This window comes from Malus sylvestris, chromosome 16 (genome assembly GCF_916048215.2).
Source record: "Malus sylvestris chromosome 16, drMalSylv7.2, whole genome shotgun sequence".
Classification (NCBI taxonomy): domain Eukaryota; kingdom Viridiplantae; phylum Streptophyta; class Magnoliopsida; order Rosales; family Rosaceae; genus Malus; species Malus sylvestris.
Genome location: NC_062275.1, coordinates 12,954,149 through 12,981,234, shown reverse-complemented (window position 1 = coordinate 12,981,234; position 27,086 = coordinate 12,954,149). Strand labels below are relative to the sequence as shown.

At 38.8% G+C, this 27,086-nt stretch overlaps 2 protein-coding genes, 1 long non-coding RNA gene and 1 pseudogene across 3 annotated transcripts in view; 3 read left to right on the top strand and 1 right to left on the bottom strand.

Moving 5' to 3' along the window:
* The window catches only part of LOC126608362 (probable acylpyruvase FAHD1, mitochondrial), a 42,495-nt gene that overhangs the window by 10,465 nt on the left and 4,944 nt on the right, over positions 1-27,086 (top strand). The gene's annotated exons all lie outside the window — the stretch shown is intronic.
* LOC126608360 (uncharacterized) lies at positions 11,340-14,754 on the top strand. The gene is made up of 3 exons (XM_050276238.1): positions 11,340-11,907; positions 13,948-14,189; positions 14,283-14,754. The coding sequence occupies exons 1-3, from the start codon at positions 11,431-11,433 to the stop codon at positions 14,530-14,532; spliced, it is 969 nt and encodes a 322-aa protein (XP_050132195.1). The 5' UTR covers positions 11,340-11,430; the 3' UTR covers positions 14,533-14,754.
* On the bottom strand, positions 11,405-22,525 carry LOC126608367 (uncharacterized). Its single transcript, XR_007617841.1, has 2 exons — positions 22,378-22,525; positions 11,405-11,610 (listed from the first exon to the last, which is right to left on the bottom strand). It is a non-coding gene; the product is annotated as an uncharacterized LOC126608367 (long non-coding RNA).
* Positions 22,123-26,045, top strand: LOC126608359 (uncharacterized; annotated as a pseudogene).

Here is a 27,086-nt window from a genome sequence, read left to right as displayed (position 1 = left end):
CCATAATGTACAACGGCTTAAGAAACGAGACATGAATCAAGTGCACAATTTAAAAAGGCTCAACGATACAAGTACTAAATTTAGAACGGTCAACAAAACGAGAAATGAAACAATAGAACGGGATATGAAACAAGCTCTGAAGCAACAAACCCCATAGCAACGGGTTAACGGTCCACTACTAGCCCTCACATTTCATCACATCAAACCAATCATACAAATCAAACCACGCATTCCACAACAAATTCAATACACAAATCAAGTCACATAAAATAAACAAGCATATCACCATATAATGCCATCATTACTTTAATCGAGGTGCACGTCAATTGAGAAGACATGTCATCACGAGGAGCCCATCAAGCTCCATAAAATCCCAACTTCACTCTAAGATCGGCAACACGTTAGAAGAACTCATGCTAGTTGACTAAAAAGTCAACCGTCGATCAAGGTCGAGATTAGGGTCCACAACCCTAGAAATCTAAACCGGAAAATCCGCCTATCAGACTCCTAATCTGTAACTTCCCAAGATGCACATTATGTTTCTAGAATAACATACTAAAACATCATTTTGATCCAACGGTCAAATCTTCGCCAATCACAAATTCAAGTGGCGGTCAACGTTTTATTTTACAAACTTACAAATCCAATTCGGGAAGATCCGTACGTCAAATTCCCGATCCGTCAGTTCCTATGGTCCTCAAATATTACGTACTATGATGTATCAAAGTTTGAGATGATCCAATGGTCGAATCGTCAATTCAAATAATAATCATGTGATGTACCATAATGAAACTAGGTTCACAATAATCAAACATCATACGGATATCAAATCTGAGATCAAGATATCAATTTAGCGTAAAATAGCATCGGCGGTCCATTGGCCACACGCCGCAGCAGGTGGCGGTCGGCCGCCTCGACTCGACATAAAATTCAACTATTTTAAAAAATTACCAAAATTTATAGAATTGTAGATCTCAATGATTAGAGTAAGTTTCATACCTGTAACCAAGGCCAATTTGGTCGGGAAAGGCCCAAATTTCACTCAAACCCGCCGGAACCCTAGAATTGGGTATTTCTTGATTCGTCCTCAAATCGACTCCGACGCTCCAAAAAATGATTGGGCATTGTTCTTGAGCTCAAAGGAAGTTCGTTGATGGTGAAGATCGATGAGATTGCATTCAGAAATGGTGGATCGCCGCCTAGGGACTCACGGGGGTGTCGTCGCTGCACACTATGAAACAGGGTCAAATATCGTCAATTTTGTGTGGGAAAATGAAGTTCCTAAGTGGTGGCACGATGAAATTCGTCGAAAAATCCCCGGAGGAAGCAACGGAAAAGCTCTCAGGGGTCCGGGTCTAAACCGGTTCACGAGTTGGAATCGGGTAAAGAGGAAATGGTCATGATCGGGTGTTACCTCGCCTTTCTCCTTTCCCCTCCTTTCTCCTGTCCCCATCGGTCCTCTCATTTTCCTCTATCTTCCTGATTAGCCGAGACCTCTCCCCTCTTCCCTCTCCTCATTTTCTTTCTTTTTCCTCCTTCCATCTGTCTCATTTCTCTCATTAACTCTCCATCCTGGCCACCCACGTGGCATTTCCCCCACTACTCCAAAATTTTTGGAGCTTTCTAGATGAGAGCCAATTTACAATAATACCCCTAACTTTAAACGTTAATAACTCTCTCGTTATAATTTCGTTTCACGAACGGTTTGCATCTACGAGTTCGTGAGATCGAGCTCTATTCGAAAATATAAATTGTGACCTCGAATGGTCTACGAATTTTAAATAATTAATTTCCAAACTTCAAACATCGTAACTAGTTTAATAAAAATCTAAATTCAAACAAATTAAAATAAATTCTCGAACAATAATACAAAATCTCAATAATTCAAATATGTAAATCATAACAGTAAAATCCAAGAACGAGATTTCACAGTGCAAATAGCATTACCCTTAAAATATTTGCTTTTCAAAGGTAGAAAATGTAATAAAAAAATAATGTTGTCACATCCTATTTAATATAAAATAACACTTTGGGATTCAGATCGATTATAGAAAGAGAGACAGATGGTCGTTTTCAATCTGCCAAAGATAGTGTAGAAAAGTAAGCTCTTTAAAATAATCACTTGAAAATTGATACTATATCTCCGCTTTTTTTATCTTTCACACATTTTTTATTTTTGGTTGTCAAATCGAATAAATTAGAGAATATCACAAAACAAAAATTAACAAAAAAGTGTGTAAAAGGCCAAAAAAGAGTGTGTGAAATAGCTATACGATATGTTGTAGTCCCATGGCCTAAAACCTATTTTTCCTCTTCTATTCCCCCCCCCCCACCCCCCAAATCCAATCCAACCCAAGTTTTAATTTGGACCTAAAGCCTAAAACCTAAAACTAAGATGAATACCAGCCAAGATTTAGCCCAAAATCAATTATAGAGCCCAGCCGTGCGTGTGGACGCACTAGAAAAAAACCCTAGTCTCGGCCCACCAACGTGCCCCGGACGGTTCACGCGTTGGCAAGCCTTTAGCGCCCGACATGAGAGGGCCCACTGTCAAGGCAGTTGTCGGCCACCATCATGAGCCCAACGACTCTATTATTAAACAGACAACTGATTTCATTGGACCGTTGGTTAATACAACGGTCCAAATTCAAATTATTTTTATAAAAAAAATATAATTTTAAAATACATTAAATCTAATGGCTAAGATCGAATATAATCAAATCTAACGGTAAAAAAAAGATCTAACGGCCCAAATTTAAATCCAACGGCTATTGAACTCAAAATTCACCAAATTTTAGTGATTTTTCAATATTTATCGGAATCTAAATATTTTTAGGTTAAAATTTTCATAAAATTAAATTAGGATAGTGTACATAATTTTTTTTTTTAAATTACTTAAAAGAAAAAATTACCCTAAATTTATTCTTTAATAATCTCAGGCTAAAAAATTTAGGTAAGAATGGTTGGAGCAGAAAAGCTGTTTATGGGTTAAAACCTAAATTTTCTGTGTGACAACCAGTCCCTAATTTTATAATTTTATAAATACTAAAAGAGTGAATTGACAAAAACGCCCCTATGGGCAAGATTGTTGACTTTCGTTGACCGCCGTTACATGATGCGTATGAGCTATTATTTTACCGTATTCTCGAAGTACTCGATGGTACGAACACATAGGCGTAAGCGGGATTGAAATTGGAGTTACGATGAAGATTTTAAGGAATTACGAATCCTAGAAATACTTTCGTAAAAATTTCTATTTTATATTTTATATATTTATTTATTTATTCAAACTTTTATATTACTATATTATTAGTTAAATATTTTTCTGAAAAGGATATTTTATCATTTTAATTATATTTCTGGCTCGTGGGGCTCATACTCACACAATCTCTCCATCCCTTTCTCGCCACGTGTCCGTTCTTTCTCTCTCTCTATCTCTCTTATCCTAGTCCTCTCCCACATCTCACTCAAACTCACTCCTCCTTTCATATTTCTGGTTCCCTCTCTCACTATAAGTCTCATTCTCTCCGTTGAACCAACACTATGAGACAACACCACAACTTCACTAACTTTTCAGGCGACTGAGGTGGAACATATGAACCCGAGCCTAGACAGAGACCCTTGCTTACTAACACGAACCCGGACCTCGATCTCCATGTTTCCCGGCAAGTCACCACGATTTTTCGACCAAGGTAGGCATCGGGAACACTCTATTTCCCTTCCTTTTCAATGTTTGTGGAAGATCATAGGGTTTTTAATTGTTTTGATAGGGTTTGGAGAATGTATGAACGAATGATGAAAACTCCTCCAATTTTTTGACAGCTTTCGAGCCTTTTTTCGGCCACCTCCGGCCACGGTTGAGGAAACCAAAGGTACATTTCAATTCCTTGTACTTCGAGTTTCGATTTGATATATTGGAAGGTTAGGTTTAGTGAAGAAATTAGGTGGTCGGAGCTAGGCTTTACCCGGTGGTTGCAGCAGCAACTGGCCGAAAAATCCCCGGTGGTTGCAGCAACAACTGGTCAGTCTCGACTTCGCCGTAACACGATATTGTCCGCTTTGGGCTTACCATTCCCTCACAGATTTGTTTCTGGGAACTCAGACGAGAACTTTCTAATGGAAATCCAAAGCCAGTGAGTTCCCAAAAGGCATTTTGCTATAGGGAGGGGAGCATATACATATAAGGCACATCACCCTCTCTCTATTGGTCGATGTGGGATCTTACAATCCACCCCACTTAAGGGGAACCCGGTGTCCTCGTCGGCACATCTGCACCGAACGAAAAAGTGGCTCTGATACCAAATTGTCACATCCCAATCTCGACTCTGCTGTAGCACGATATTGTCCATTTTTTACTTACTATTCATTCACTGATTTGTTTATGGGAACTCAGATGAGAACTTCCCGGTGGGTCACCCATCCTAGGATCGCTCTCGCCTGAACTCGTTTAACTTCGGAGTTCTGATAGAATCCAAAGCTAGTGAGTTCCTAAAAGGCCTCGTGCTCTAGGGAGGGGAGTATGTACATATAAGGCACATCACCCATTCTCTATTGGTCGATGTGAGATCTTACAATATTCCTTAGGTTGATTTTTCAGAATTTTCTTGGGAACCCTCCTAGGCTAATTTTGACACCCCGAGTTCGTTTTTGACATCCATTTAGTGAAATTCCAAAGTTTTAAAGTAGTTGACCACCAGGGCGTCTCGGTTGACTTTTTAGAGTTAATCGTCAACCTTCTCATTGACTTTTTACAAAATTTACCAGGACCTTCCTTATAGTATTTCGACTCCCTGATTCCAAATTCGCATTCCGTTTTTCCAAATTTAATTGTTTTAGTGGAGTTTAACTAATGGGTCCTAATATTATGCTTAGGTGCAATTATTATCGATGACTTTGGCTATTCTAGTTCGAACGGGTTCGGCCATACGACATGATCTGTGAGTTGATCTTTTCTTTGATATATACATATATATATATATATATATATATGTTTAGTTTTCATATATGCATCTAATAATGAACTTTCTTTATGGCTGTCGTAATTAAATTAATGTTTATGATAAATGATGAAACGATGAGATTTAGTAAGTCGTTATAAATCGTATGGGATGCCTTAATTAATTTTACGGCTATGAATAATATTGTGTTGACTAGAATTATTGAATCAATGTGGCATGACTATATTTATGATATGTTCATCGTTGCTGCACCGGTGTTGGTACTCGCTCGGGCCCCGGCAGGGCTAGTCTTTTACGTGTATGTGCATATCGCACCGTACGCTCACTTTGGATCCATTGTAGGTGTCAATCCTATCCTAGATTGATATTGTCTTAAATTGAAAGCTGAGAATGCAAATCGGAAGTACGTTATCGCCCACTCATGATCACTTTTGCTAGAACCATCGAACAACCTATGGCGAGATCTCAGCTACCCCACACCTTCCTTATGGCCGATCTTAAAGAAGTACCAAAACTCATTTATGCTCAAGCCAAGATCAAAGAACTTGCTCAAGTTTGAGAACCCCACCATCGCACGAACTGTATTTGGGGAGCATTGAGCTGGCACGCATTTCATGAAGTAGATCACCTCCTGGAAAAACGCAGCATGGGAAAAGTAAATCCCAACATAAAGTAGTACGGATGGAATTTGATAGCTCTCTTCCTGGCAGAGGCACCCTCGCCGCATGGTTCATGGCCGCTATGAAATAACCCATTTTTCCGAAAGAACCACCTTGACGGTACAAGGGTGGAGGATATTTGTCACTCTTGCGATTGGAGGAAGACATCTCAAAGTCTCTGCAAAAAGTACGAGGAAAAATATTTAGAAGGTAGCTCGCGAGAAGAAAAAAATAAAAAAACAAGGATCGCAAGCCCAACGCCCCAACACCAAGCCTTACAACCCTCATGCTCTCTTTTGCACCTATGGCCCAAGATGTTCCAGCCCAACACGGGGGAAGGCCCGCGCCTTTTTCCCCTCCTTCTTATGTGCCCAACGTACGGGTAAGGCAAACCAGGCTTCTCGGCCTATATCGTAGACGTTAGCAAGAAGCCCGGCCCATGCCGGCCTCTCCTCATCTCCTTCAATTTCCAGCAGGCCTAAGCCCATCACCGTGTCACCTAGCCCATGCCAGCCGCGCACCAAGCCCAGATCGCAGAAGCCAGCATGAGGCCCATGCGAGTAAATTTCCCCTTCTCAGCAGACGAGTCAGTCACAGTAGAAGGAGGAATAGGCCCAGGCGCCACCTTAGCAGCAAAATCCACCTTACGGCTCTTTATAGCGGCGAACCTCTTAGAAGCTGATCCAGACTTAGCTTCTGACGGACGATTCGATACGAACCTGGACACCGGAGGCGTCACCGAACCCTTCCACTGGGTAAGTCTCTCAGCTATGGATGCAGTCACCTTCAGAGCAGTAGGTTTCACAGGCTCAGACTCAACGGTCTTCTTCACCCCCTAAGGGAAGTTAGATCAATGACAAGCTTCATGGCAGCAGACGAGCTCCCACGAGCAGCAGAAGAAGTCATTGGCTTCTTCTCAGCCGGAGGCTCACAAACAGGTAAGGAATACCTCTTCTTTCTACCATCATTGGTAGTAGGCTCTACAGCAAGAGTCGGGTGAGCCAACGCCTCATCCTTTATTCGCTTTATCTCTTCATTCGAAGGTAGACCACCTTTCTCTCGACGAATAAGGCAGAGCAGCCAACGCTACTCATGATACTCAGCAGGAATGCCTAAGGCAACGTGCACTTTCTTCATATCTGCCGAAGTCCTTGGAGTTGAGCCAAACTCCGAATCAACGCAAAGTAAGAAAGATGATCAATAAATTGAAGTCATGGAGCAACCCAACAAAAAAATTCAAGCAGGACAAGAATGAAGCAGTTCATTTACCACTGATAAAGGTAGTCGGGACACGCAGATCAGGAGAAGAGTCAGACTCCCACTCTCCGCTCACCTCCAAGGTATCTCTCGCCCACTCATGATCACCTTTGCTAGAAACATCGAACTGCCTATAGCGAGATCTCAACTGCCCCACACCTTTCTTGTGGCCGATCTCAAAGAAGTACAAAAACTTATTTATGGTCAAGCCAAGATCAAATAACCTGCTCAAGTTTGAGAACCCCACCATCGCACGAACTGCATTTGGGGAGTACTAAGCAGGTGCGCATTTCATGGAGCATATCACCTATTGGAAAAGACGTGGCATGGGAAAAGTAAATCCCAACACGAAGTAGTACGAATGGAATTTGATAGCTCTCTTCCTAGCAGAGGCACCATCGCCTCATGGTTCATGGCCGCTATCATCTTTCACCGGCTTGACGTAAACCCCTAACAAAATCGCATGCTTGTACGCCTCAAGAAAATTCCTAAACAGCTCGTCGGAATTAATCTTGACATGCGCAACTTTGAAATAGCCCATCTTGCCGGAAGAACCACCTTGACGGTACAAAAGTGGCGGATATTCGTCACTCTTGCGATCGGAGGAAGACATCTCAAAGTCTCTGCAAAAAGTACGAGGAAAAATATTTAGAAGGCAGCTCGCGAGAAGAAAAAAAAAGAAAAAAAGAGGACCTCAAGCCCTCACGGCTCTCATGCTCTCTTTCGCACCCACGACCCAAGTTGTTCTAGCCCAACACGAAGGGAGGCACGCACCTCATTCCCCTCATTCTCCTGTGCCCAGCGCACGCCAAGGAAGACCAAGGAGGCCCGGCCCGTGCTGGCCTCTCCTCATCTCCTCTAATTTCCAATGGGCCTGAGCCAAGCATCGTGTCACCTAGCCCACGCCAGCTACGCGCTGAGCCCAGCTCACGCTGCCAGCACCTCGGCAAAGCCGAGCCAACCCATGCCGCTCCACCAAGCAGCTCCGTGGCTCTTTGCCATGTGTCACCCATATCCACGGTACCCACCAAGCCAATTTCTCAAGTCCTAAAACTTCCAAACAAATCAAGAAAAAGAACATTCAAATTTTTCTTACCTTGGTGCGGCACGGAGAAAAAGAAGAACAACGACTCTTTGCAAGGGCCAAGAAAAGAAGAACGCTAGGGGAGGGGGAATAAAAATTTCCTCTGGCTTCTCTTTCTTGTTGGGATAATAATTTTTCTCCAAATTTATTTAATCCCCTGCTTAAGGTAGAATTAAATAGGTATTGGGAATAATTATTTTCCTTCCTAGAAGAAATCTATCTCCAAATCAAGAAAGAAGATCAAGTTCAAATTAGGAAACAATTCTACAAGCCTAAGCAGCTTGGGATTCATACACCTACTATCATTTTCCTACGTGCAGCACAGTAGATGTGGGGGTATTTGTGGAGCCTAAAATAATCCCAAAAATTATAGAGGCGACACGTGGACTTTTATTCAAGAAAGACAAGATTGCCCTCAATAAATGAGCAGGCTTCCCAAATGCTCCCACGCTTAGCTCACATCCCTAGAGGTCTCAACAGCTTAATACGATTTCCCACAGCTCACCTGCCCTTGGCAAGGAATTAAAGATAAGGATTAATTACCCAAATCCTATCTTTAATACATTCCTAATTGAAGATTGACTTCAATCAAGTAAGTAATCCTAATTTAAATAATTAAGGATAATTACACCATTATCTCAATATATTATTTCCTATAATATCTTGGGAATATTTAGAGAATATCTCTCCATTAAACACTTTGGCCGGCCCTATCCCTATAAATACCCCATATTCTATCAATTTTTTAGAGCTTTTGCAACCCTAAAAAAGCCCTAAACACTTTACTCTCACAGAGAAACTAACTTAGGCATCGGAGATCCGTTGGCCTAACCCCCCCCCCCCACCTCGTAGGTGCTTAAGGCTTAGGTCTCTGATCAAAGGTGTTGATTCTTTTGCAGGTGCATTTTCGTCAAGACTGAAAACGGCGGAAATTTGCATCGACACTAGCTGTCCCAATTTCATTGAAAAACAATTTAATAAAAAACTAAATATGAAAGGGTGAGACCATGTGGGGTGGGAGTGAAGAGAGAGAAACTTTTCTTCTTCTCTCTTTCAGTTAGGGCAATTATGGAAAGTTACATTTGAGCGTGTTGGGCATTGTAATTCAGCCCGTGTATAATTTAGGACTTTTGTCCTTATGGTTAAATTTGAAGAGTTTTTGGTTAAACAATATTTTAGGCTGATTTTTTGTTAAAATAATCTTCATCCAAACCCTTTTTGCTAAAGTTCCTTTTATTTATATGTGCAGATTAGATTATGGTGTTGTAGTTATATATAGGGATTGGGAAAATACCCATAGGTAGGAGTAACCGCAGTTACTCGTCCATTTAAAACTAATGGTTACGGTTATGGATAACTGTTTAAAAGAATAAATGATTATAAACTTAAATGAGTGGTTATAAGTATTACCCGTAATTACAAATGGTTACCTATTTAACTGTTTATTTTAATATATGTAAAATTAAAATAAAAAAACTAAAAACCTGAAAATTGTTCAATAGACTCCCGCCGCTCATCTCTCTCCTCGCTGCCTTCTCTCTTATCCCTGACAAAACAGTCGGTTTGTTCCCTATTTTTGGTCTTCGATGATGGCGGCACCTGAACTTGCATCCACGACGGAGTTTCACGGTGGATTATTTGTTGGCTACCGCCGGACGTAAAGTACGACTCTTCCCCAACTCTTCCCCGATCTTTCAAATGCTTGTCTCATTGCCTTGTTTCGGTATATTCTATAAGCACATATAAGTTCAAACCAAATGACTGAGGTTTGAATCAGACAAAGGAGTTGGCCTATCAGAGTAGAGTACTTGGATCCCAAGAATCAGATCCCTGAGTTATCCTGATGGAAATGCGATTTACATGTGCTGACTATTACTTCATATCCATGGAGATCTTGTACATAAGAATTCGAAAGGCATTTTGTTAGTAAACAAATTATTTCTTAGCAAATATATTATATTACGTTCACTTATAATAGTTGAAAGTATTGTTCGTAAAATATAATTTCAATTATTGGAATGGTACGAGAGCTTAAAAAAAAATTGAAATACGGAAATGTATGTCAAATGTACTTATAAATGGGCAAAAATAAATAAAAAAATAAAAAATAAAAAATAAAAAATGTGCAAACTTGTAGACCGGTAAAAAACGGTAAACGGGTATATGTGCAAACTTGTACAAAACATTAGGCACGTAATGGAGAAGAAAATACTGAAGTCTTGTTATGTGGCCTTCAACTCTAGTCATTAGTCAGTATAATGAAATTTTTGATAAATTTGGTCATTGTAAAAATATGATGAGGCAATCGCTCCAGGTAAAAACATGCTCTGGAGGAGCTTACATAATGAACCTAAATCCAAAAAATAAAGGGGAGTTCTTCCAAAGAAATACAACTCTAACAAATCAAACAAACAAAATACGATAGACATCACCAATTAATTAGCAAACCAGAAAACTGTTTCCCAACAAAAAACCACACGTAAAAAAAATATCTACATACTCAGAATTCAATAATTAATTTTTAATTTACAAAGTATCAATAATGAAATCTCTACTAATTAATAAAACTCTATTTGTCAACCAAAAAAGGGTAAAATGACAAATTAGTCTTCTATCACATAAAAAAAATTATGGGCAATAATGTAATTTCATAGATCTAAATTTTACTGTTTTTTATTGAAACTTCACCTACAGGCGATGTTAAAATACCTTCACTATAATAAATAAAATAAAAAATAAAACAAAAACCTCAAACAAAAACCTTCCACTCCCCCCACGTTCTCTCTCTCTCTCCATCTCTCCTTTTATACACATAAAGTGTGTAGACAAATGCTAGTGTAATTTAAATGAATAGAAATATGTTGACTTGGTTATTGTTTAAAACACCTTAATCAAATTTTAAAATGAAATCAATGTAATCTAAAACATATTAAAAATATGCAGGAAATTCTAATTCTCTCTTTAATTTTTCATCTGGGTTTTTTTTTAAACAAACGACACTAAGGGGTAAAAGAGTGGGTTAAGCCTCTCAATGGGCTATCAACAATATGGTTCAAATTCATCTTTGACGAGAATAAAATTTAAGACCTCTTACTTATAAATGAAGAAAAATATCACAAAATCATAATATTATGTAAAAAAAAAAGGGCAAAGTTAAATTAAAATTAAGTGGTATGACACATCAAAAAATAAAGTAAAAGATACGAAGGACACTATTTAGTGGACAGCAGGTCGGCACCGCAGTACAATTGTTTGGAAATTAAATATTTTGTTTTTTAGTCAATTGCATTATACACGTGCCACGTGGTTTATCTCCAAAAGAAGCAAAATTCGTTACTGCCGGATTCCATCTATAAAATGACACAAAATCACCCAAACACCATTCACTCGCTGATAACCATTACCAAATAAAATTTAAAAAAAAACAGAGTGAGTTTGAGAGAGAGAGAGAGAGAGAGAGCGATCGCCGATCATGGAGTCGCAGGGAATAGAGCACCGAACAGTCCCAGTGAACGGCATCAACATGCACGTCGCCGAGAAAGGGAATGGCCCACTCATCCTCTTCGTCCACGGCTTTCCTGAGCTCTGGTACTCCTGGCGCCACCAAATCCTCGCCCTCTCCGCCCTCGGCTACCGCGCTGTCGCCCCCGACCTCCGAGGGTACGGCGATACCGACGCCCCCGCCTCCCCTTCCAGCTACAACTGCCTCCACGTGGTCGGAGACCTCGTGGCGCTCCTGGACGCCATCGCACCTGATCAGGAGCAGGTGTTCGTGGTGGCCCACGACTGGGGGGCCATCATCGCTTGGTACCTCTGCCTGTTCCGGCCCGACCGGGTCAAAGCCTTGGTCAGCTTGAGCGTGCAGTTCATGCCGCGAAACCCTCAGAGGAAGGTCATCGAATCGCTTCAAGCTGCTTATGGCGATGACTACTACATCTGCAGATTTCAGGTTCGGTACTTTTTTTTTTTTTCTTTTTGGGGAATTTTTGAGCCCCACAAAATTCCACATCAGTCACTAATTGTCAATTTGATTAACATTTAATCATCTTTACTCAAATTAGTTGTGAGGTACATATTGTGCTTCACAAAATAATTTAGAACAATAAATTTCGAACATCAAGCTTCTCACTCTTTTTTCTATGTCCAGAATAAAGGAAATAATCGACATAAGAATTGACAGATTTTAATGGTGAGGAACATATTCGCATGTTTTTAAAATTTAGAGGGAAACAGATTTAATTAGGGTAATTACTTAAAAGTTTTAATTAATTCTAAATCATGAAATGAGAAATATAAGAGTTAGACCAAAACTAAAAAGATACACTTTGGGATAATCGATATTTTAAATTTTAAATTAACCTTGAGTTTTTTTTATTTTATTGTCAACTGACAGATTTAATTAGAATAAATGTTAGATTAGTTATCGACGGAATTCGAACTCCCGCAATCATGCAAATGTTCAATTTATTTCTATTACTGTAATAAAAGGCCCCTTGTGAATCTTGAGGTTTGCTTGTGCTTATTGATTTAATCTCTAAATACAAGCCATAACATATCGGATAGCTATTTCACACATGTTTTTTTTTTTAATCTTTAACACACTTTTTAAAGGGTAAATTTTTTTTTTTTTTTTTTTTTTTTTTTGGAAAACCTTTCCGAAGAAAGGAGACAATTTTATTTCATACACTAGATTACAAAGCGAGGCCCACATACAAAAAGAACAATACACACAAATGTACCTCCCAACAAACCGAACAAAGCTCAACAAAAGAGCCCAACACTAGAGACAAAGCAAAAGACAATTCTTGACCCCAGCATCCACCGCCTTCAAAATTATCCCGATCAACCCAGAACTAATCCGCCAGCCAACGCCAAAGCCAATCGAGCAACTCCGCAGAACCCAGCCACGAAAGCCGTCCCGATCTCAGCCAGAAAGTGGAAGAAGTCCGAGGGAACACCTCGAACGACAGTGCCAACGAAGGCAGACAAAGAGAGGGAGGTGGTGTTGAAAACACCAGAGCCGATGAGTCCATAGGAGCTCTACGCACCCTCTCAAAAGATTGCAAAAAATTGCGTTGAGATCTGACTGCAGATCGAACTGAAAGAAGTTGGGGAAGACAGGCCTTGGGTAGAGACATTTTGGTTGAATCAGGAAGAACTGGGGAGAAATTTAACTTAAAAACTAAGAAACAGACAACGAAAGGAAAAGCTTTCCTCCGACCCCCGCCATAGCGAGGGCTTTGTCATGTAATTTTCTTTAATTATTTGATCTGACAATCAGAATTAAAAAAAAAATATGAAAAATAAAAAGTGTGTGGACATCTTCACTTTGGAAGCGATTCTTTTAAAGAGCTTACTTTGTTTCTACGCCAACTTGGAAGATTGAAAACGCCATATGTCTCTCTGTGTAATCAATCTGAATCACAAAGTGTTATTTTATATATAATAGGATGTGATAATATTATTTTTTATTTCATTTTCTACCTTTCAAAAGCAAATATTTTAAAGAGTAGTGTTATTTACACATTTTTTTTAATCTCTTATTTTTTTTAATTCATTTAATTCGACGGTCGAAAATAAAAAGTGTGAAAAATAAAAATAGGTGTATGAACATTTTATTGTAATATAATTGATTGTGATTTTTTTCTTTTAGGTTGAAGTTGCTATGAATATTTATGTCGCTAGATAGACTGCGAATTTGAACTAATAATCAAATTGGGTTTATTCGAAAATATTGTTGTTGTAGATGGGTTTTATCATATTGTGAAAGCAGTCATGTGTGTGCATTATGGTGCAGATTTGATCTCTACTGACTCTTCTCTCCATAACAACTAACTATCTAAGTCTAACCTGCTAACCCTATCGTTCTACTAAAAAATATTACTGTTTGTTTAACAAGAAAACATTAGTATGTAATTCTGAAATCGCATACCCGCAGATATCAATTGCAATTTTTGGTTATGACTGGACAAATTACTCATATTTGTAGGAGCCAGGAGTGATAGAAGCTGAGTTTGCTCAGATGGGCACTACAAGAGTTATCAAGGAGTTTCTAACATATAGGAATCCTGGTCCACTTTTCCTGCCTAAAGGCAAAGGATTTGGACATCCCACAGATACTCCTATTGTCTTGCCAAGTTGGTTGTCTGAGGATGAAGTGAACTACTACGTTGCCAAATTTGACAAGACGGGCTTCACTGGCGGCATAAACTACTACCGGAATTTGGACATGTACGTAATTTTTTTCGAACTTATGTTGTCGAGTGTCGATGACTCTAAAGGTAATCATTGTTTTAATTAACTTCATTCGCTTTAACAATGCAGAAATTGGGGACTGACTGCACCATGGACTGGGGCTCAAGTGAAAGTTCCGGTGAAGTTTGTTGTGGGAGACCAGGACCTAGTTTACAACTCTTTAGGTGCTCAGGACTTCATACACAAAGGCGGGTTCAAGAAATTTGTGCCGCTTCTGGAAGAAGTAGTTGTATTGGAAGGAGTTGCCCATTTTCTGCAACAAGAAAAGCCTGATGAAATCAGCAAACACATTCACGACTTCATTAGGAAATTCCATTAGCCGTATGTCCTTGTGTCAACGCTGGCTAATGCCTACTGGTGTTTCAGTTATGCACTTCTTGCCCCCGACTTTGAGTGACGTTGTAATGGACATTGTTGTTTCCTTGTTTACCAACGTACAACTTCCATAAACTAGTTTCGTTTTGTCATGAATAATCACTGACGATGTGTGTAATTTAAACTATGAAGGCTAAGTTTAATTTTATAAGCTATTTCTGTTTGATTAAGTTAGTCCGATGACTTGAAAAATAAAGAGGTTTGTGAGGAGTTAAAATCATGTCAGTTGCTTTAAAATAATTGTGGATGCGTTCAATGTCTATGAAGTAACTTATCAAGATACACACTATCGCAGCGTTTACGAAGCTATGACTAAAGTAAAAACCTATATCGTAGAAAATGACACTTGATCCAGCCAAAATTGACATTTGCTGAACTTAACATACAACCGATTTGCCCTTATCGTCTTTAGAACTAAACGCAAATGCCTGGCATGATCAGTTTCATTCTTCGAATACACTAAAATGTCATCTATGAAAACAATGACGAACATGTCGAGGTATGGATGGAATACTCGATTCATCAGGTTCATGAAAGCTGCTGGTGCATTAATCAATCCAAATGGCATCACGAGAAATTCATAATGACTATATCGAGTTCTGAAAGCTGTCTTTGGAACGTCATCGCTTATGATCTTCAATTGGTAGTAACCAGACCTCAAATCAATTATCGAGAACACACAAGCACCTTTAAGCTGATCAAATAGGTCATCAATACGAGGTAACGGATAATGGTTTTTAATCGTCACCCGATTCAACTACTTGTAATCGATGCATAACCTCAAAGTTCCATCTTTCTTCCTTACAAACAGAACTGGAGCTCCCCACAGAGAAGTGCTTGGCTGAATGAAACCCTTATCAACCAACTCTTACAACTGAGTTTTAAGTTCCCTTAACTCTGCAGGAGCCATACGATAAGGTGTAAGGAAAATAGGATTAGAACCTGGAAGTAGATCGATGGTGAACTCTACTTTATGATCTGGGGGTAAGCCAGGTAATTCCTCGAGAAAAACATTGGAAAAGTGCCTAAATACTCTGACGTCTTCCACAGATGTAGTAGTCTCCTCCGCTAGCATGACATGAGCTAAGTAACCTTGACAACCTTTATTCAACAATCGTCTCGCCCTCATGGCAGTGATAACTCCATGCTTTAGACCACCGCGCTTACCAATAAATGTGACAGTAGGTATACCTGGTCGGTGAAAAGTAACAACTTTCTCATAACAGTCCAGCCTGGCACGATTGTAGTGTAACCAATCCATGCCTAAGATAACGTCAAAGTCAACGATATCCAAAGGAACAAGATTAGCCGGCATGACTACATCTTCGAAAAGGATAGGACATCCTTGATATTCCCAACTAACATAACAGATTTCACCTCTAGGCATAGAGAACTCCAACTCGTAGTCGAGTGAAGTAGGATGTGGTTGAGTCTTTTGAGAAAACTTATGGGAAATAACTGAATGTGTAGCACCAAAATCAATTAAAACTTTAGCAAAATGGCCTAGAACATTCAACGTACCCATGATCAAGTCCGGATTAGCCCGAGCATCCTAAAGGGTGATGTTGTTAACTCTTCCCTGAACTTGTTGTCTGCCTCCACGACCCCTGTTTGCTTGAGTTTGATTACCTCGACCCTGATTACCTCAGCCCTGCTAGGGTAGATTTGCCTGTCTGCCTGAACCTTCACTGCTAGACGCCACGTCTAGGTTCTGATACTGCCCTTCAGTATACATCAATGCTCCGCCGCTTTGATACGGCATACGGCGTATAATCTTCCTGGAACTGTGGATAACCTCCCTGAGTCTGCTAATAGCCTCCTTGATAGTAGGGAACCTTAGGCGTATACTGGTATGGTCCTCCCTGATTCGGAGCTACGCCCTCTTGGTAGTGGAAAGCTCCACCGTGGCCTATTTGCTGACAGTTACCAGGTGCTGGAAGCTGTTGTAAGGGGACTGCATGTGGTAGATTAGTAGGCTGATTCTTCTGATTCTAAGGACAATTATAGGCCATATGCCCTGTTTGTCCGCAAGTGAAACATCTTATGCTTCATCTCTTACACTCGCTATAGTGACAGGTGTTACACCTGCGACAAAATTGAACACCTAAACTGCTGGAGTTTATTTGATTCTGAAAACAACAACAACCAGCGGATCTGCCTCCTCTATGAGGTGTACCGGAGTTAGAACCCCCGCTCGACGATCCAGAGCTGTTTCCACTCTTTTTAAAATTATGAGCCTTTTCTCGGGTCAAGTGACGATCGCCCCTTGTTATTGTACCTCTGGACATTTCTGCCAACATCCTCCTCATCCTCATTGTCAGGAGCATTCACCAAATCTTCAATCTGAAGCAAGACCTCGAAGAATTCCTGGTAAGTAGCACAGAGAGTAGAGGTTGCTATAGTACGCCATTTCTTGCAAGTTCCCCTCTTAAACAAACGAAACATCTCCCGGGAATTAGCAGCAGTCTTGAAGCAATAACAAGATAAGTCTGTGAACCTTCGATGATATTCAGTGGCTAACATATTGCCCTGCCTCAAGTCTGTGAACTCATTCTTCTTACTATCGAAATACTTCGGAGGAACAAATCTGGTCTGAAATAACCGTTAAAAACATTCCAATTTATAGCATCCTCATCAGATAATGATCTCCTCTCATGATCTTACCAAGATTCTACTCCCAACCAAAAGAACCAGGTCGCTGTCTCGACCCATCTCTCCCGAGAAAGATTACCCTGCCTGTGCATAACTCAAAAAGTCTTCTCCACATGATCGAACCATATTTCTAATTTCTCTGATCCCTCATTACCAAAGAAATCATTAATCTTCAAGCGAGATATAATATCCAGAGTATTCCTCGAGGTAGGACGAATGGAAGACCAAATAGCAGTGGCGATAGCCTCACCAAACTGCCCAAAGTCTGGAAAGTTATTCTCAGCTGGATAACATGGCTCTCTAAGAGGTGGCATGGTTTTGACATAAGAAAACAAGAGTTAGAACACACAAGGAAGTGCAGGACTGTCTAAACCTATACTTTGATACCAAACTGACACACCCCGACCTGGAAAGGTCGAAGCATGCTGGCCATCACCATGAGGTGATGTAACCGTAAAGGTAAGTGATGCAAAAAGTGAATAAAATTAAAACTAATTAGAACTAAATAGTGACAGAATGCGCAAATCGTGGGATGAACCCACTATAATTATTCAAAGCGTAATAAACAGTGAGACTACAGAAGAGTAGTCAAAGTAACCAAAGTACACTTATTACAGAATAATGATAAGTTCGTACGTCTAAAATAGAAGGAAATGTCAGAACTGCTGAGATTCCTCGAGTGCCACAAAGAGTACAACTATCTAGGTCCTGGTGGGGCAAAAAACAAAGTTGAGTAGGTTAGCAAAACAATGCTTATAAGAAAACCTTTAACTTTGAAAATACTAATCCTTCGCAGTAAAACAAGTATAGTTTCCTTAAACATACTACTCAAGTATATAAACGATACAAACGCACACACATTACTCGACAACACGAACACACACGTGTCGACCACACGCAGGCCGGAGGCCGGACACGCTGTCACGCGCCACCTAAAGTGGCTGCACAGATTCGTCATGCGCGCCCTACGCACCCGTGAGTACAATGTACTCACCTTCCTCGCGAAAATTTGTAGTTTTGCAAATTTTTGGGCCAACTTTCAGAGCTCATAACAAGCTCGTTTCTCAACCAAATTCACTTCTACAAAAGCCAAATTAAAGCTAGGAATGTGATGTATTATCCCATTTCACAAAAAGTTCAAATATGGTTCGAGTTGTTTAGAAATTTGGCCTGAAAGTGGCCAAATGACCACGATTGCAAATTTTCCAGAAACTGAAATTTTCTTCCCAACTTCTAGAGTTGATTTCTAACTCGTTACTTAACCAAACTCAGTAATTCAAAAGCCATTTTGAAGTTAGGAATGTAGAGAACAAGTTTGTACCTAGCAGGAGTCCAGATGTGGTTGAGGTTGACTGGAAAAATGGGTTGAAAGTGACCAAATGGTCACGGTCCTTGACTAAAAAACGTTCAGGTTCTTCTTCTTCGTAAGTTTTCTGGGTAAAACCATATGTTCAAGACATAAACAAGAGATCAATAACAACCCATAGAAGTGAAATGAAGGTTCTAAGGGTTTCTCAAGGCTTACCTAAGCCATGAATGGCCTGAAAATCGATATGTCTAACTCGCCGAGTCGACCTTCTGAATTGGTGAGTCAAAATTCGTCTACACCAGATTTCAAGGACATGGTTGTGATCGTGGGACTGAGATGATCACAATTGTGTAGTTTGTTTTCGATGTTTGAGTGTTTTGGTGTGGTTTTGTGATGGTTGTAGAGAAGAAGAATGGGCTCGGCGAAGGAGAGAGAAGAGAGAGAGTGTGAATGAGTGATGGGATGTTGCTTTTCTGATTGGGGGACAAAAATGAGGAAAAGATGGGATAGGTGAGAGTGAATAATGAAGGAGGGGATGCACGGGATAGGATAAAAAGGGGATCCAATGGATAGGTTTTTAGATTTCCTACAGTAAAAGGAAATCGAAATCTATCCGAAGTAGATATTTTACACTTTAAAATCTACGCTGACTCGTACTAACATGTACAATTTAAATGCAACAGCGAGAAATAAAATGAATGTGATAAGAATACGTCCACGTCACTTGCCAATAAGGGCATAATCGTCAAATTACATAATTGTAAGATCCCACATCGCCCAGAGGAGTGATCCTTATATATATATTCCTATCCCTACATAGCATGAGGCCTTTTGAGAGCTCACTCGCTTCGGGTTCCATCGAAACTCCGAAGTTAAGCGAGTAACACGCGAGAGCAATCCCATGATAGGTGACCCACTACGAAGTTCTTGTATGAGTTCCCAGAAACAAAACCGTGGGGGCGTAGTCGGGGCCCAAAGCGAACAATATCATGCTACGGTAGTGGAGCAGGCCCGGGATGTGGTGGACCCCGGGCCGGGATGTGACAGATTGGTATCAGAGCCTAACCCTGGCCGTGGTGTATCGACGAGGTCGTCGGGCTCCTTAAGGGGGGTGGATTGTAAAATCCCACATCGCCCAGGGGAGTGATCCTTATATGTATATTTCCATCCTTACATAGCATGAGGTCTTTTGGGAGCTCACTGGCTTCGAGTTCCATTGGAACTCTGAAGTTAAGCGAGTAGCGCGCGATATCAATCCCATGATGGGTGACCCACTGGGAAGTTTTTGTGTGAGTTCCCAGAAACAAAACCGTAAGGATGTAGTCGGGGCCTAAAGCAGACAATATTGTGTTACGATAGTGAAACGAGTCTGGGATGTGGTGGACCCCGGACGGGAATGTGACATAATAACAGTTGAAAGTATCGTTCATAAAATATAATTTCAATTATTAAAAAGGTATGAGAGCTTACAAAAATTGAAATACGGAAATGTATGTACTTATAAATGGGTAAAAATAAAAAACGTGCAAACTTGTAGACTAGTAAAAAAAAGGAAATGAGTAAAAAAGGTAAACGGGTTAAAAACGAGTGTACGTGCAAACTTGTACAAATCATTAGGTATGTAATGGAGAAGAAAATACTGGAGTCTTGTTCTGTAGCCTTCGACTCTAGAGCATAATGACATTTTTGATAAATTTGGTGATTGTAAAAATATGCTGAGGCAATCGCTCTAGGTAAAAACATGCTTTGGAGGAGCTTACATAATGAACCCAAATCTGTTAAATAAAGGGGAGTTCTTCCAAAGAAATACAACTCTAACAAATCAAACAAACAAAAAACGATAGACATCACCAAATGATTAGCAAACCAGAAAACTGTTTCCCTACAAAAAACCACACGTAAAAAAAATATCTACATACTCAGAATTCAATAATTAATTTTTAATTTACAAAGTATCAATAATGAAATCTCTACTAATTAATAAAACCCTCTTTGTCAACCAAAAGAGGGTAAAATAACGGAAAAATTAGTATCCGATCCCTAGTTCTTACTGTTCATTGACTAAGACCTTATTAGTTCTCAAATTTTGATTCAAGTCCCTAGCATTAATGTGATAATGAATTTACATGTTTATTATATAATTTTTAATATAAAAATTAGTAATTAATTTAGGGTTTAATACTCACACCTCTATTAAACTTCTAATTAATTTTCAATTCAAACATTTCCAAAATAATAAAAAATTAAATTAAATTAAGTTTGTACCTATTAGTTATATATATATATATATATATATATATATATATATATATATATATATATATATAAAGATTCTCAATTTTTTAATCTTAAATGTATCAATTCATATCATTTTTTAATTTTTTTAATCTTAAATGTACCCATTCTCAAATATATCAATTTGTTATATGTAAAATGTACCTTTTTTAATATAAAATCCATTCAAATGTTTTAATCCATGTTTAAACTTATATGGGTACATTCTTTTTCGTTGATTTGAGAATGTATCCATGTTTTGGTACAATAACTTTTTTTGTTAATTTTGGTTAATGTACCCATACATATATGTACACACACACACACGCACAATATAATAGAGAGTATAATTTATATTTTATTATTTTTAATCCCATAAATTATGGGTTTTATTTAAAATCTCATTAATATAAACAATTACAAATTTCAATTTTTAGTTTTTAATTTAAAATATATAGTAACTTACATTATTACATTAATGTCAGGGACCTCAATCAAAAACTACAAACTAACAAGGTTTCAATCAAAGAATATTGATAGTTAGGGACCGCATCCAAAGTGTCCCGTAAAATAACAAATTAGTCTTCTATCACACAAAAAAAAGATGGGTAATAATGTAATTTCACAGGTCCAAGTTTTACTATTTTTTATTGAAACTTCACCTACAGGCGATGTTAAAATACCTATAATATTATAAAAAATAAAAAATAAAATAAAAACCGAAAACAAAAATCTCTCTCCCCCCCTCCCCCCCCACATTCTCTCTCTCTCTCCATCTCTCATTTCATACACACAAACTGTGTAGGCAAATGCTAGTGTAATTTACATGAATAGAAATATGTTGACTTGGTTATTGTTTAAAACACCTTAATCAAATTTTAAAATGAAATCAATGTAATCTAAAACATATTAAAAATATGCAGGAAATTCTAATTCTCTCTTTAATTTTTCATCTGGGTTTTTTTTTTCTTTTAACAAACGACACTAAAGGGTGGAAGAGTGGGTTAAGCCTCTCAATGGGTTATCAATAATATGGTTCATAATATTATGTAAAAAAATTTGGTAAAGTTAAATTAACATTAAGTAGTATGACACATCAAAAAATAAAGTAAAAGATTTAGCGGACAGCAGGTCGGCACCGCACTGCGGAACAATTGTTTGGAAATTAAATATTTTTTTTTTTAGTCAATTGCATTATTACACGTATCAGGTCGTTTATCTCCAAACGACGCAAAATTCGTTATTGCCGGATTCCATCTATAAAATGACACAAATACCCAAACACCATTCACTCGCTGATAACCATTACCCAAAAAATAAAAAAATAAAAAAACAGAGTGAATTTGATAGAGAGAGAGAGAGAGCGATCGCCGATCATGGAGTCGCAGGGAATAGAGCACCGAACAGTCCAAGTGAACGGCATCAACACACGTCGCCGAGAAAGGGAATGGCCCACTCATCCTCTTCGTCCACGGCTTTCCTGAGCTCTGGTACTCCTGGCGCCACCAAATCCTCGCCCTCTCCGCCCTCGGCTACCGCGCTGTCGCCCCCGACCTCCGAGGGTACGGCGATACCGACGCCCCCGCCTCCCCTTCCAGCTACAACTGCCTCTACATGGTCGGAGACCTCGTGGCGCTCCTGGACGCCATCGCACCTGATCAGGAGCAGGTGTTCGTGGTGGCCCACGACTGGGGCGCCACCATCGCTTGGTACCTCTGCCTGCTCCGGCCCGACCGGGTCAAAGCCTTGGTCAGCTTGAGCGTGCAGTTCATGCCGCGAAACCCTCAGAGGAAGGTCATCGAATCGCTTCAAGCTGCTTATGGCGATGACTACTACATCTGCAGATTTCAGGTTCGGTACTTTTTTTTTTCTTTTTGGGGAATTTTTGAGCCCCACAAAATTCCACATCAGTCACTAATTGTCAATTTGATTAACATTTAATCATCTTTACTCAGATTAGTTGTGAGGTACATATTGTGCTTCACAAAATAATTTAGAACAATAAATTTCGAACATCAAGCTTCTCACTCTTTTTTCTATGTCCAGAATAAAGGAAATATTCGACATAAGAATTGACAGATTTTAATGGTGAGGATCAGATTCGCATGTTTTTTAAATTTTGAGGGAAACAGATTTAATTAGGGTAATTACTTAAAAGTTTTAATTAATTCTAAATCATGAAATGAGAAATATAAGAGTTAGACCAAAACTAAAAAGATACACTTTGGGATAATCGATATTTTAAATTTTAAATTAACCTTGAGTTTTTTTTTTTTTTTATTGTCAGCTGACAAATTTAGTTAGAATAAATGTAACATTAGTTACCGATAGAATTCGAACTTAGATAGTCATGCAAATGTTCAATGCCATAACATATCGTATAGCTATTTCACACATGTTTTTTTTTATCTCTAACACACTTTTTAAAGGGTTAATTTTTATCATGTAATTTTCTTTAATTATTTGATCTCACAATCAGAATTAAGAAAAATATGAAAAATAAAAAGTGTGTTGGACACTTCACTTTGGAAGCGATTATTTTAAAGAGCTTACTTTCTACACAATTTTGGCAGATTGAAAATGACCAGCTGTCTCTCTGTGTAATCAATCTGAATCCCAAAGTGTTATTTTATATTAAATAGGATGTGACAATATTATTTTTTAGGACAAAAGACAGTTTACTACCCTCAAGTTTCGTGGTTTTCAACATTTAGTACATGATTTTTTTTTCATCCCAGAGTCATACCTAAAGTGTTAATTTTGGGACAGTCTCATACATCCGTTAGTCAAACTGTTAACTTTGCTGTTAAATGATGATGTGGCACCCACGTGTCATTAAAAAAATTTAAAAATAATTAAACTATTAAAATAATTAATAAAATGAAAGTAAAAAAAAAAGAAAAAAAAATCCCCAGATCCCCATTGTCTTCCCCACCCCGACCCCCCATCCCTTCTCCCTCTACACATCCATCCTTCCCCTCCCCCTTCTCCCCAGATTCCCTTTCGTTTTTTCTCCCGTTCCCTCTGCATAGGCCTAGTCCTTCGTCAACTCTGAGAACTCAATGCCGTCCACTCCCTCTACACATCCAAGAACTCAACCGTCCACTCCGTCGAGGTCCAGGAACCTGACAAGTCCCTTGTCCTCGGATGGAAGCACGACGACCCTCTCTTCCACAGAAACCTCACCTAGCTGCAGAGATTCAAGAACAACAACCAACCAACCAAATCTCAATCAAATAACCAATCAGTCAATCAATCAATCCAAATCCAAAAATTCAAATTGTAGAGAGAGAGAAAAAGAGAGGGGGCGTACAGAGATGGCTCTGGGGGTGGCGTAGGGAGGGCGAAGCTCCGGTGAGGAAATCAGAGAGAGAGGACGGGAGGGAGGGAGGGTGGTTAGTGCAGGTTGTAGAGGAGAGAAGAGAGGGAGGGAGAGTGGGTGGTTGCAGAGAAGAGAAGAGAGGGTGGGGGTTGCATCAAGTGCCAGAAGGAGGAGTGGATGGAGAAATGGTGGCTCGGGTAGGCAAGGGGTGGGTGATGGGGGTGCTCGGATGGAGAAGATGAAGGGGGTGGATGGGATGAAGGGGGCGGAGGGGATGAGGGAAGGATGGATGTGCAGAGGGAGAAGGGAGGGGGGTCGGGGTGGGAAAGACAAAGGGATCTGGGGAATTTTTATTTTTATTTTAACTTTTAATTAATTAATTATTTTAATAGTTTATTATATTTTTAATGACACGTGGCGCCCAGTCATTGTCCACATGGGCGCCACGTCATAGTTAACGGGAGACTTAACAGTTTGATTAACGGATGTATAAGACTGTCCGAAAATTTATACTTTAGGTATGATTCTGGGATGAAAAAAAATTGATGTACTAAATGTTGAAAACCATAAAACTTGAGGGTAGTAAACAGTCTTTTGCCCTATTTTTTATTACATTATCTACCTTTCAAAAGCAAATATTTTAAAGGGTAATGCTATTTCCATATTCTTTTAATCTTTCATTTTTGTTAAATTTTGTATATTGATCGTCAATTCATTTAATCCGACAGTCGAAAATGAAGAAGAGTGAAAATTAAAAATAAATGTATAAATGTTTGTGTCGCTAGATAGACTGCGAATTTGAACTAATAATCAAATTGGGTTTATTAAAAAATATTGTTGTTATAGATGGGTTTTATCGTATTGTGAAAGCAGTCATGTGTGTGCATTATGGTGCAGATTTAATCCCCACAAATTCTTCTCCCCATAACAACTAACTATCTAAGTCTAACCAGCTAACCCTATCATTCTACTAAAAAATATTACTGTTTGTTTAACAAGAAAACATTAGTATGTAATTCTAAAATCGCATACCCGCAGATATCAATTGCAATTTTTGGTTATGACTGGACAAATTACTCATATTTGTAGGAGCCAGGAGTGATAGAAGCTGAGTTTGCTCAGATGGGCACTACAAGAGTTATCAAGGAGTTTCTAACATATAGGAATCCTGGTCCACTTTTCCTGCCTAAAGGCAAAGGATTTGGACATCCCACAGATACTCCTATTGTCTTGCCAAGTTGGTTGTCTGAGGATGAAGTGAACTACTACGTCGCCAAATTTGACAAGACGGGCTTCACTGGCGGCATAAACTACTACCGGAATTTGGACATGTACGTAATTTTTTTCGAACTTATGTTGTCGAGTGTCGATGACTCTAAAGGTAATCATTGTTTTAATTAACTTCATTCGCTTTAACAATGCAGAAATTGGGAACTGACTGCACCATGGACTGGGGCTCAAGTGAAAGTTCCGGTGAAGTTTGTTGTGGGAGACCAGGACCTAGTTTACAACTCTTTAGGTGCTCAGGACTTCATACACAAAGGCGGGTTCAAGAAATTTGTGCCGCTTCTGGAAGAAGTAGTTGTATTGGAAGGAGTTGCCCATTTTCTGCAACAAGAAAAGCCTGATGAAATCAGCAAACACATTCACGACTTCATTAGGAAATTCCATTAGCCGTATGTCCTTGTGTCAACGCTGGCTAGTGCCTACTGGTGTTTCAGTTATGCACTTCTTGCCCTCGACTTTGAGTGACGTTGTAATGGACATTGTTGTTTCCTTGTTTACCAACGTGCAACTTCCATAAACTAGTTTCGTTTTGTCATGAATAATCACTGACGATGTGTGTAATTTAAACTATGAAGGCTAAGTTTAATTTTATAAGCTATTTCTGTTTGATTAAGTTAGTCCGATGACTTGAAAAATAAAGAGGTTTGTGAGGAGTTAAAATCATGTCAGTTGCTTTAAAATAATTGTGGATGCGTTCAATGTTCTATGAAGTAACTTATCAAGATACACATTATCGCAGCGTTTACGAAGCTATGACTAAAGTAAAAACCTATATCGTAGGTGTCGATTTTGCATCACTTTGTTAAAGTACTGAATGACCACTTTCCTACTTTCTCACAAGTCTGAAAAAATATGTAAATTGATTTAATGTCAAATGTTGAGGTCTAATAAGAAAAATCGAAATCTTGTGAATTATTTCAAAACTAATTTTAAACCTCAGCAGTGTAAAATGCATTTAGTCTGAAAAAAAAACATGTATTGAACATAATGAATATCAAAATTACTAATAAATACATTAATTTAAGAGCTTTCTACATATAAATTCTTAAAAACAACACACTAGAATAATACTTCAAACTCAATTATCATTGAGATATATGACACTTAATTAATTACTTGTGGTTATTAGTAAAAACGAGTTGTTCGTGGCTGATCCACGAAACTTTGTGCGCATGGTTAGAATCATTAATATAAAAATCATTATGTAAAAATTATCTCAACAAAAAATTAATAAAATATGTGATTGTTTAGTCATCAAATTTTATAAAAACCGATCATTGAAATCGACAAAAGTATTACAAACTATCTATCTATTAGCTACAGTTTATTGACTAAACGACCTTAATTTTAATTATTTTTTTAGAAAGATAATCTTTCTAGAGTGTTTTATGGTATCAATGGACTATTATAATATCTAGGAAGCGAAAAGAGGCCAAATGTTTTTTTTTTCTTTTTTCTTTTTAAGAAAACAACGACATATATTTCATTGAAGCTATAAAAAGCTAATTAGTACACGGTGAAGATAAATCCTCCATAAAAAGGTCACTAATTAAGGTTGGAAGTTCATTTCATCAAGTACAATTATTTCCACAATAGAGAGCAAAATGAGCTAAGCAATGACCAACTAAGTTTGCTTGTCGCCGGATGTGGGCAA

Bases quoted from the DNA above. Each gene is read 5' to 3' on its own strand.
- LOC126608360 (XM_050276238.1), top strand. From the start codon at position 11,431: ATGGAGTCGCAGGGAATAGAGCACCGAACAGTCCCAGTGAACGGCATC. The intron at 11,908-13,947 runs GTTCGGTACTTT...TCATATTTGTAG, and splicing joins ACTACATCTGCAGATTTCAG to GAGCCAGGAGTGATAGAAGC. The intron at 14,190-14,282 runs GTACGTAATTTT...TTAACAATGCAG, and splicing joins TACTACCGGAATTTGGACAT to AAATTGGGGACTGACTGCAC.